This window comes from Paramisgurnus dabryanus, chromosome 16 (assembly GCF_030506205.2).
Source record: "Paramisgurnus dabryanus chromosome 16, PD_genome_1.1, whole genome shotgun sequence".
In the NCBI taxonomy this organism is placed as follows: Eukaryota; Metazoa; Chordata; class Actinopteri; order Cypriniformes; family Cobitidae; genus Paramisgurnus; species Paramisgurnus dabryanus.
This window is the reverse complement of record NC_133352.1, coordinates 29799324-29812115: the sequence shown is the minus strand read 5'-3', so window position 1 is coordinate 29812115 and position 12792 is coordinate 29799324. Positions and strand designations below refer to the sequence as shown.

At 38.0% G+C, this 12792-nt stretch overlaps 1 protein-coding gene across 2 annotated transcripts in view; it reads right to left on the bottom strand.

Moving 5' to 3' along the window:
- The window catches only part of trpc7b (transient receptor potential cation channel, subfamily C, member 7b), a 54496-nt gene that overhangs the window by 38488 nt on the left and 3216 nt on the right, over positions 1–12792 (bottom strand). For both annotated transcript variants that reach the window (XM_065274847.2, XM_065274848.2), the window contains exon 2: positions 10652–11414. In XM_065274847.2, the coding sequence (XP_065130919.1) occupies positions 10652–11404 (753 nt within the window). In that variant the 5' untranslated portion in view covers positions 11405–11414. The remainder of the gene's footprint in view (positions 1–10651; positions 11415–12792) is intronic.

The window sequence follows — 12792 nt, the reverse complement described above, 5'->3', positions numbered from 1 at the left end:
TGTGTAACTGGAACCTGTTGTACACAAATGTGGACAATTACACTGCTTCATGTTCAAAAAAAAAAATTGGTTATTATATTTATTGGTTCTTCATAACCACAAATAGCTGAAACAAATCTGAAAAAAGACAAACCAAAGCTCGGGTCTTAGGAGGTTCAACTACTAGTCTGAAAGATCATAATGTCTTGGGCTGTTTCTAAACAGAGTAGACTAACATACTTAATCAGTCCTGTTTGAAAATTGGTAAAAATGTCACATCTATAATAAACAAATTGACGGGTGGTGCTTTTACTGAAATAATTTAAAATTAATGCAAGTATAAACAAACCCTGAATGTTGTAAACACTACTGTGCTTTTAAAATATTGCTTTGCATAAATAGTTTAACAATGGCAGACTTAACCAATAGCACAAGGTACCAATGGGACTTTCTGTTTGTCAAAACAATGAAAGACAGAAGAAAAGACATAAGGAGTGCGTTTGACATGAGTTTTGCAATGACATCCTTCACAATTTTTGCTAATATATAACTATTTTCTCTCATATATCCTCAACAGGGCCAATTTAAACACATCTGTGGAGAGCAGACCAAGTAACACAAAAACATTAAGAATTTATTCCCTGAAAAAAGGAAAGAGAGAAAATGTTTTTTTTCTGCAGGGTTGTGTATATCTGCATCTCTAGAAAAAGGTCTGCAGGGTCCTAAATTGTATATTTATAATATGTCCTTATCATCATACACGCATAGGATGAAATAGCATTTACTCAAATTGTATCTTTTCCTCGCACTAGTATAAGCACACATTTTTAAGCGCATACTTTAAGTTTCTTTCTTTTCTTTAGCAGCCCGTAAAACTGTTTGCTTAAAAGTGTGGCACATTAGCGCCACATTTTCATACTGTATAATTTTCTTACTGCATAATAACTTTGATTAGCAACATTAAATATCTGTAATATGACATTATGTAAGTAAATTTGTTAGTTTAAACATTAGAAATCAGTTAATCATTACTGCAAACACATGGCATGACAATCTGTAAGTGAAATGTTAACAGTGTAGGTGTCGTGTCACTATAATTTATCAGTTATTTTCTACTGTCTCTTTAGCATATGATGATGGAGTGGATGGATAAAATGTCAAATAATAAAAATAGTTCCACAAAGTCCCTGAATCGACCTAATAAGAAATGGTTGTGTGTTTGTACATGTGGACAGCCCGTAACACACTATGACTGATAGTTGCTGATCTAACTGATTTGCCCTTCTCATCGCACTATTGAGAAGAGATCAGTCATTAAGAGGGATGAAGACACACATAGACCCAAAGAGAGAGACTGACACAATATCATTATTCTTCTTCTGAACTCTTCCAATCCCATTAAAGAAAGGTTCTTCTGAGTTCGATACACGATAAGATCAATAGCTACGTCAATTGAGTCACTTAATAAACTTGTTTTACTGTGTGTTCATCTTAATTCAGTTCTTGTCGTGACCATGTAAAGCCAGTAATGTGGATATGTCTGGAAGTCGTGCCCTGTAGACTTCTGCTGTCAGTGGGTTTTTGTAAATGCAATTTATGCTTTTTCTCTACAGTTCTTCAATGTCACTTTTAATATTGCTCTGCTTCGCTACTGAAATTTTGTGTTGTGACACTGCTAATACTGTTTGCTCCTACAGTATATGATAAATTACTAGTGTTTCACATCTGTAAGATGCTTGTGTCAACTAAGTGAATAATGCAAATAGAGTATATTACACTCTTTAACAACAAACATTCACAACAGATGCTTTATATTCAGAACTGGTAGTGGAATATGGCTTTTCCATTACAGCCACAATGAATGTTGCCACATATATATTAATATGCTAAATTAATATACATTAATATGCTAAATTACAGTAATGCTTCTTTACAGACTGTTTCATTATACTGCAACAAGAACTTATACATTAAACATCATTCATACAACAGCACTTTACTAAATGCAAACTTTTCTGTGAAACAAGCTATACAACCTGAATTGAACAGAATATACCAGTGTGGTGTTAGTAGAAGAAAGATGATGATGATGATGATGATGATGATGATCATCATCTTTCGCCTTTTTTTCTAACACACATAATACAACAGTTGTTGCCCAAAGTGCTTTACAATGGTTCAAACAATCACATTTGAAGATGTAATAAAACCTAGGAGAGTGATGAAAACAAAGCGCTAAAATCAGTCCAGACAACAATCCAACCATATCATATAGAATCCCAAATGGACTTTAAGAAGTGAGCTTTTAACAAGGTCTTGAAGATGGGCAATGTCTATGCCGACCTGATAAAGGAGGGAGTTTAAGGGTCCCAAATGTGGGTCCAACTTGGGAGAAGTTTATAGTTTATTCTCACAGTATAAAAAAGATGTTGGTTTTCAGATCTCAAAGATCTAGATGGAGTGTACAATGATATTGTATTCATTTTACTATTAACTTTGAACCAAGTTTACAGACATAATATATATTTGAATTTGTGAATGAAACAAGCAGAGATAGTGTTTAAAGTGTTTTTCTTATCACATTGGCAGATTTTTTTGCCCATTTTATGCACAAAATCACTTCAATTAAAGCAATAAACCCCAAGAAGCAGTGGGTTAACAACGCCCCTTAGCTGTTATAAAATGCACTGTAACCCCACTGCTTCGAGGGGGTTTATTGCGTTTATAAAACGGTTAGTTCATATGCATAACGTTAGAGGGATTTTATAAAATAAAACACAAATAAGTTGTAATTATATTAGTACAAATATTACTCTTCCGCCAAACAAAGTAGTTCCTCAGAATCAAGTGTGACTGAAACAGAGCGCAGTTCCCAACCAACAGAGATGCAGCAAAGACACAATGAAAATATGTTTTAAGACTGTGGTGTTTATTTTATAAATCGCCATTCATCTTATTTAATTTATACATTAACATTTATATTGTGCAACTGTTGAAGTGATGATCAAATATGCTTGGAAGCATGCTGAACTCTTTCCCCGTCAGCGTTTTTTTTTTTAAGTTGCCACCCAGTTTTAGTTTAATGCCTTGCAGAAAAATGATCTTCTTTAAATAAACATAAAATATCAAATGAAAGAACAGACCATCCGCTTTCAAACAAAAACAAACAAAAAAACATTTCATCCTACCTTCATTTCTTCTCTTATCACATCTCAAATTTTTTAGCTAAAAGCGGAGATAATTCCATTTTTGTGAAGACTAGTGATGGGTCGTTCGCGAACGCCGGCTCTAAGAGCTGATTCTTTGTAGCGAACGAGCAGAGCCGAATCTTCAGACGCATGCAGGGGAGCCGGCTCTTCTAATGGAGCAGAGCCAGAAGAGCCGAATCTATGAAAAGAGCCGGACTGCCATCACTAAAATGTAGAGCCGGAGCTTGAGCCGAAAGAGCCGAATCAATGGAAAGAGCCGGACTGCCCATCACTAGTGAAGACCTTATGTAAAGATCAGATTCAAAGCCATCAAAACTTACACGCTGTGTTTTCAGTGTTGAGTGAATGCTTCAGTGTTTAATTTGGGTAAGATCGCCACCCAGTGGATACTAGCGGACGTATGAACTTGAGTTATAAACTCCTCAGACAACGTTTTCTCTTTATCGACGAGATGACTCAACAATATTTATTGACAGTTATCTGGATATCACCATTAATTGTGCAATTGTAGACAAATTTAAAATATGATTAAAGACACTGGTGTTTATTTTCATAAATCAGTAGGCAGCAACAGTGGCGCAGTGATACTTATGTAATGTGGTCTGAACCGTGAGGTTACCGGTGTATTTTATCACGGCTTAGAACGCATTTCAACCAATCAGAATGAAGAACCACAACTGCCCGTTTTATAATATATATTTTTTGTCTAAAAACTAGACTTATTTTCTTAGGTTATTTTGCTCATCAAGAAAATGCATCTTGATTTAAGAATATATATATATATATATATATATATATATATACACTAGACCAGTGTTGGGCAAGTTACTGAAAATTAGTCATTAGTTACAGTTATTAGCTACTTTATTTTACTTATTTTAAAAGTAATTGAACTACTCTACCAGTTACTGTATATCAAAAGTAATTAGTTACTAGGGAAAGTAACTTTTAAGTTACTTTTATGTCTGGTTTTTTAAATGTAAATATGAACAATACTGAACAGTCAAACGATCAAATGATAGGCTGGGGGCCACAGTGGGCGTCACTCTTTTATTAGTTTGGTTATGTACTGCATTATTTTAGTAAAGTTTCTTATATGAATGATCTATTTTACACATAAGACTCTAATATATTTCACATAATGTAGATGCCTATTTTGCTTTGGATTCAGCCTTTGAATATTTTTGGAATATTAATATGTAAGCTTACTTCATTTATGTATATCATTTAGACAAATATTCTGTATGTTTTCACTGAAAGGATACGTGTTAAAATTGTGTACTGTCTCTTTAAAAATTTGGGGACTGTAAAGCTTGCGGGTAGTGCGCTTTTTGGAATACAGTCGCACAGTTTTCTTTACCACATCCGTGATATTTAAGTTTTAAGATTATGGGCTCTATCTTGCACCCAGCGCAATTGACTTTGTCAGTGACGCATGTATCATTCGTATTTTGCCCCGGCGCACAGCGGGTTTTTCCCGTCACAGAAGCACGTCGGCAAACTAGGGAATGAACTTGCGCTCCCTGGGTGGTTCAGCGCAAAAAAAGAGCCGTGTTCCGGCGCAAACCATCCCTGATGCTATTTTGCAGTTTCAAAAAACAATTGCGCCACTGACCAGAAAAAAAAAGTTTAAAGTCAGTGGCGCGTTGCGCGTTGTTCATTATGCTATTTTAAAGGCGCATGCTTGACCATAATGTATAGGGTGCACAACGCGCATACACTTTGCTTATCTAATCTACACAGATGCAACAGTTATTTTTGCAAATCATAAATTGTTACACTTAAAAATATTAATACACGAGATAAGGGGAATCATAGTGGTGAGCATTGTGGTGATAGTTTTTATTTATTCTCATGCAAATAACGATTAAAATATTTTCATAACTTTGTTGTGTGGCTGTATTACGTTTATTTTATGTAAATAATAATTAAAATGTTTTCATAAGAAACCTTAATGTATATGAACTTGATTTGTAAGAGTACTTTGGGGTTGGACCTTGCTTGCGTTTCTTGGGTCCGATTTCAAAGCCCCCAAACCCTTTCAGCGGTGAGGGTGGACGCAGCGATGTCCTCTGCTGGCATCAAGTCCTGAGGCAGATCCACCTCCCGTTACACGGCGTGCCCGATTTATGCTGGCAAGCGTGGGATTCCCCCGTACAAGGACGTCGGTCTCCTCGGCTGTGAACCGCTCCTGGCGTGCGCCTGGTAAATCCGTCATAATAATAGCAACCCGCCATGGAACTTGCGCCCTTGCGTTTAAAGGGAATGTTGGCTAGCGTTCTGATTGGTTTATTTGACGTTACGCCCAGACCACACCTATGAATAATGAACCTACTTCAGACCAACCCCTTATTGATTTGCGCCCGGCGCAAGAGTTATTTCTCACGCCGGGAAAATAGCAACAGCGCCCAAGATCCGCCCACAAACTCACTTGCGCGTTGCGCTTCGCACTTGCGTTTCAGATCGTTAAAATAGGGCCCTCAATATTGTTTGTCTATTTTTTATGTTTGATGTAAAAGATAAACAAGATTAAAAGAAGATATTTAATCAGAAAACAGAGTACATGGATAGTTTTGTCAGACACAGAGCGAGTGAAACCAAAACTGAAACTAAATGCGCACTCACACATACTATGGAGTTTTAACCCAGTTGTACAGCGCAGGCTGCATATTTTACTGGAAAGCAACAATCGCGGATCGTTCTCTTCCATGAAAGCCGATGTAAACATCTCAGAATATATTATCATTTTTTTGATTTATTACTTTTGTGGACTACAAATGCAAGTTGATGTCATACTGGGATTGCTTGGCAAAGATAATTTACAAACATGAGACCGGATGGACTTATGACAATTTTTAAACAAAAGGTATGTTGTAGCATTTAGATTTTTCATGTTCATTATATACGCACTGTCAGCCATGATGAAGTTTAATGATTCATTGCGCCGCCCACCGCGGTCCTGCGACATCAGATCAGAAATGTTATGTCTGCAAGTGTTATTTTTTAGTAATTGTAACTGTGTTACTTGATTTAAAAGAATACTTTGTGACATGCTTGTTACTGCTAAAAGTAGTGGAATTGCGTTACGCCCAACAACACTGCAAAAGACAAAAATACTACAGTAAGTAAGAAAATTATTTTTTCCAGTGCAAAGCAGCACTTGTTCAATAGGACAGGCTGAAATATGTTCATGCATACGCTGAAGAAAAATAATTTACAATGCTTGAATATTAAATTTTTTATAAATTATCTGAATATTTTTGTTTCATTTTAGCAAATTAACAGGCAGGTTTTAAGCATTCTTTAATTACATTCCTCAAACAAGCTCGCTCTCAATACACCTGGACTCAATGACATCCGTGTTTAAAATGAACCTGGCCCCGTCCACTAATGAAAAATTCCAGAAAGGAACAGGAAGGAATCCATCAGCTAAAATCAGCTACAGTCTTGTCACCACAGGCAACAGCCCTGATGTTACCTGTGGCAGCAGTATTCATGAGACATATGGAGCTGTCCGGCACTCACTGAATTCTGGGCAGATTGCTGCGTGTTTTGGAAGGATAATAGCAGCATTATTTTCACCAGATGGAAATATAGCCATCATCTCTACAAAAGAAACTCTCTCTATAACCATACGGCTCTCGAATGTGAAGTGTCTCCGCGGGATTTCGATCAGAGACGTCTGGGCATTTAACTGGCACAGAAAACCTAACAGAGTTGATATGAGATTGGGGAGTAAAACCCTTTTTACAATGTAGAAGGAAGGAAAGTATGATTGGATTTGACAAAGCAATCGATGCCACTGCAGGAACCAATGATATTTTGGGTTGAAACTCAAAAGCTGATGCTTTTATCCAAAGCGATTTACAGTGCATTACAAGTAGGGTTGCAAAGATTTTTGAAAACTTTCCATGGTAACTTAATTCAGGGAATCTTGTAAATACTCCAAATTGGAAACTTGGGGATTATTTAGAAATTTATATAAACTATATCATATACATACAAAAATAAACATTTTGTTTGGTCTCAAGCAGACATGCATGCAAGGTATAAATTTGAAAGAATCCTGATACTTATGCTCATCAAGCCTGGATTTATATGATAAAAAATCCTTCAGAAATCATTCTACACTGACAAAAACCATTTTGATGATATTTTGTGTGCAGAATTCAAGAAATGATCTGTGCATGTTATGGAAGAACGCCAGTATACATGCATCATGTGTGGCATTAATTGCCGTTCAGTAAGCAGTGTGCATGTGACTGAGGAATTTTCAGGGTAGAAATTCAACTAAAAATGGCAAAATTATGCTGTTTTGTGTTGTAGGCAACTCTGCAATTTTTTCCAAATTCCCAGTTTATTCCTATTAATTGCCATGGAAAGTTTCCTGCCTTGATTTTGCAACCCTAATTACAAGGTATACACTTTTGTCAGCATGTCCACAACCTATGACCTTCTGCGCTGCTAATGCAATGCTCGACCACTGAACTACCCAGAAGCGACAGGATGTGACTTCTAATTAATGCTTGTAAAGCATTCTGCTGTGTTTCTCTAATGAGACTCACTGACTAAGAAACACATCACAGAATCACAGAAAAACACCCCAACTTACACTTCACATGTCAGTGTAAAACAGAAGCATTTTGACTAGTGCTCTCAGATGTTTGGATATCAGTATATGCAGAATAAATCCAGTGTAAACCCTCAGGAGACACTGTTCGAATTGATTTGGGCAACAGACGGATGTGATTTCTGAGGAGCAGAACGGGATCTGTCCGTCAGATGAGACTCACACTCATTAGTGAGCTGTCTCTCTCACTACATACAGTAGGCAGCTGCCTTTAAAGTCAGCATCTTAAAGGGTTAGCTTACCCTAGAGTGAACATTTTGTCATTAATTCCTCACCATTGTGTTGTACACACCAGTGAACAGCCCCATAAACAGCAAAGCAACTGACAACTTTCAAGGCTTAGAAAGGCATTCAAGACATTGTTAAAATAATCCATGTGACTACAATGATTTAATCTCATTTCATGAAGCAATAAGAATACTTATTATGCTCAAAAAGTCAGTCTCTGATGTGAACTCTGATGCACCGGCATTTGTTTGGCACTTGGCAGTCATAATTTTATATAAAGTACACTGTATATACATATAATTAATTTATCTATGGCTGCATATCATTTATCTTACATGTGCTGCTTTCGTGTTGGAGACTGATTTTATGATCACAAAAAGGATTCTCGTCGCATTATATCTAAGAAAGCATCAAACATTCAGCCTGATCTTAGGCGATTTTGTAATTATTATACAAGGCATTTAATTCATATAAATTTGTACAATATGTTTTGTAAAAACTCTACACAGGCTATGTACCTAAAGCCCCACACTTAAACCCGGTGTCACTGTGGCAAAATCACATCATGCTAAAACGTTAAATCAATTAAAACGAATTAGCCAACTTGTTAAATTGTTACGAATGAGATTGTGTTGAAACTTTTAAAACAGGATTCACATCAGGAGTGCACCTATAATGCCTTAAAGGAATAGTTTAGCCAAAAACGATATTAAACCCATGATTTACTCACCCCCAAGCCTTCCGAGATGCTTATGTCCATCATTTTTCAGACAAACACATTTTCAGTTATTTTAGAAAATGTTTTAGATGTTTCAGTTAATCAAATGTAAAGCTACGGGTTCCACGTGCTTCAAGTCCAAAAAATATGCATTCATCCTTCACACAATACATCCAAACCGCTCCAGGATGACAAACAAAGGCCTTCTGAGGAAAATCTGTGCTGTTTTGTTGTAGAAATATCCATATTTAAAACTTTATTAACGAAAATAACTAGCTTCCAGTAACGCCACCATCTTAGACTCCTCTGTATTCAGGAGAGAGTATCAGCGTAGTGTACGCACTTTTCTTAGTGACGTATGACAAATTCGGAGGGCGGGGGCACAGAGCAGCAGCACAGAACCCTCCATAAACTGCGTACGCTCTCATCTTGAATGCGGACACGACTAAGATGGTGCTGTTACCGGAAGCTAGTTATTTTCGTTTATAAAGTTTTAAATTAGGATATTTCTACAACAACACCGCACGGATTACCCTCAGAAGGCCTTTGTTTATCATCCTGGAGCTGTTTGGATTTCTTTTGTGAAGGATGGATGCACATTATTTGGACTTGAAGGACGTGGACCTGTAACTTTACATTTGATTAACAGAAAGATCTAAAACATTTTCTAAAATAACTGAAAAATGAACATATGCATCTCGGACAGCTTGGGGGTGAGTAAATCACAGGTTTAATATATCATTTTTGGCCGAACTATCCCTTTAAAGGCAGGAGTTTAATGCTATTTTACGCATTCTGACATATTAATACAGTTAAAGAGTTGTAACCTTAATGCTAAACAAATGCAAAGTGTCACAATTTCAAGGCCAAACTCACACCACCTCTTTTCCACAAGTTTCAGAAAGTTTTTTCATTCCTGTTACGCATCACTGGCCCCATATTCCTTTTACGGGCATTTCCCCTGGAAAGCACGCCCACACATCAATCAGTGAAGAAGTCACAGGCATCACTGCATGCAACAGGTTTCAAGAATCAACAATGGCATGAAAATGTGGGATGTGAGGAGAAGAAAGCCTTGTTCAGCTTTCCATGTAAGCCAGCCTTAAGGAAACAATGGATAGAGTTTGTTTATACAGGGTAGAAGCGTATGTGTTTGTTTAATGCTGGATTTCCTTGAAATGGGGCGGTCCCAAACGGAGTTGCAGGTGGTAAGTAAAACTGCATCAAATGTCTGTGTTTTGTTGGCAATTGGTGCATAAGTGCATACAATGTAAACAACATGAACATGTAGTGAATCATAAGTTATCCAGAGATAGTGGGATAATGTTTTGCGTGTGTTGCTTGCTCGTGACTTGCTCCTCCTGTTGGGCTCTGATGCTTTTCCGGAAACAATCCCTAGAGCTGATCTGTCTTTTATAAATATGATAAGACTAAAGAATCTTCGGAGATATGAAGGATGTCATACTACTCTATAGGTTTAACATTAACATGAGATGAGCAGAAACAGTGTGCACTGTGTGTTATGTGAGCTTACATAAATCACAAGGTTATGGAACATTAAGTGTGCAGTAAAGGACAGAAATCAAATTTTCTCACCGGTTCTTGCTCTGTTTCTCTCTGGTGTGTTATTTATTGCTCTTATACAGTGAAAGCTGATTGTCTTCTGTAAACATTCAGCATTATTGCTGTTCTAATCTTGTTTGGGAAAATGAGACTTAAGTTTTATAAAGCGTTCATATTTGGTTTAAAGTGATTGCGTTTTATTGTTATTTTTCCTGGCGCAATATCAAATGATTGATTTTTGGTTCTTCTACACATGTATCCACAGTTTGTACTTTAATGATTGTAAACTGGGTAATCTTACAAAGCAATAGCATCATCACTTACCTTAAACTCTGTCTCTATGTTGGCAAGGCGTGCGAGTTCGTTGCTCAGCTCGAGAGCCGTCAGCACGGGATCTTCACTGGACAATGACAGGTAGGCGGCGCTGGCGAGCCCTTTGTACGCGTTCATGCGCGATCTGGAGTGGCTAAAGGAGTCTCGTCTCTGTTTCTCCGTACACTCGTAGCACTTGCAGAAGTAGTCGTGGGGTCGCTCGATCCTGGCGCCTTTAATCAACAAAATGTGGACGATCTCATACTCCTGACAGTGAGCGGCCAGGATCACAGGTGTCACGTCGTGGGAAAATCGCGTCCCGTCCTCGTCGTAGGCGTAGAAGTCGTCGTCCCTCAGTTCTTGCTCCAGCGGGCTTAAGGTGAGTCTCAATCCGCCCGCGAATGCCGGGTGGGCCAGTATGGCCTCAACGATTCGCACGTATCCTTTGCTGATAGCCAATAGGAGCGCGTCGCCTATGCGTGCCATTCCGTCCTTCTTCAGGAGGAGCTCTGTGACCTCCAGGTGTTCATTGGCAACCGCTAACTGCAATGAGTTCTGGCCCATGTAGTCCACACAGTTGAAGTTGAGTGTTTTGGACTCGTCCAACATCTTGCGGACAACAGGAATGTTGCCGTACTCTGCAGCGTCAAGGAAACGTTCCTCCTCTGCTGTGAGGCTGGTCCCACGTTCATTGAACATGTAGGCAGGGCCTCGGACGGCCTGGCGACGCCCCTTTTCTCGAAGGGTGGTGTGCCTGCGATGCATGACCGCTGACCTGAAAGACAGAACACAGAAAATTTGCTAACTTTACTGTAAATGGACAGATAAAGGTGTATTTATAAAAGTGATAGTTCGCCCAAAAATGAAAATTACCCCAGGATTTACTCACCCTCAAGCCATCCGAGATACATGTCCATCATCTTTCAAACAAACACATTTTCAGGTTTTTTGGAAAATGTCCTGGCTCTTCCAACCTTTATAACATTTACAAATGGGGTAATTTTCATTTTTGGATGAACTATCATTTTAAGAAACGTAAGGACGCTCAGACAAACCAAGCAATGTCACCCTATCAAAGGAGTGGGAATTTCTGCTCTTGGAAAGCCACTGGAGCTGGAGGGTTGGAGGACAACCCAGGAATTGCAAGCCCTGCTCTATCAAGTCTTGTGTACTTGCATGTTAAAATGAGAAAAGAGAAATAATATTACTATTGATAAAACGACAGACATTGACCTCTCCAGGGTTTAAATTAGCTTTTCGAGTCACAGTCGGCCTAACCAGCCAATCACAACTGCTCATTTTAGAAATGTTACATCACATGAGGCAATCTGACCTCTCAGTAGCCCGATAATCAATGATATAATGAACCCAGGACAGGACTTCCTATAGATCTCTCGCTCTCTCTCTCTCACACACACACACACACACACACACAATCCTTAAATACTTAAGCACTGTTATCTTACAATGACAAAGGATTTTCCGCCATTAAAATATGCTGGATGTGGATGTTAAGTGCTGTGATTATTACAGCGGATACATTCTTTGTGATCAAAGTCAAACACACATTGTTAATGCAACACAGAGACCGAAATCTATACAGTATAAAATAGCTGGGTTGTTTTTAACCCATGCTGGGTAACTATTGGATTGAACTCACCGTTGGGTTAAAGTTTACCCAATGCTAGAGTTTTTAACCCAACTGTTGGGTTATTATAACCTATGGTTGCGTAACAACAAGCCAACATTGGGTAATTTATAACCCAGTGTTTTGTCTGATATTTACCCAGCATTTAAAAACAATACAGCAGCCATACAGTAATACATGCATGTACAGTCTGCAAATCAATATGCTGTCTGGCAAACTCTGTGCTCCAATGAACGAGACAGAAAGAGTCAATCAGTATCTGACAATATCTGTACATTGTGTTCATTCTCTCAGCTCTTCTTCACCCCCATGTGTTCTTTTATATTTTATATGTGTTATCTATTTTTTGTTGCTTGTGAAAAATACTACAGCAATTACTTTGTACAAGTTAAAGGTGCAGTGTGTAGATTTTAACGGCATCTAGTGATGAGGTTGGGTATTGCACCCCTCCCTTTCGAAGCACATAGAGAAGCTATAAATAAATAGCTAAAAATAAAACACTACA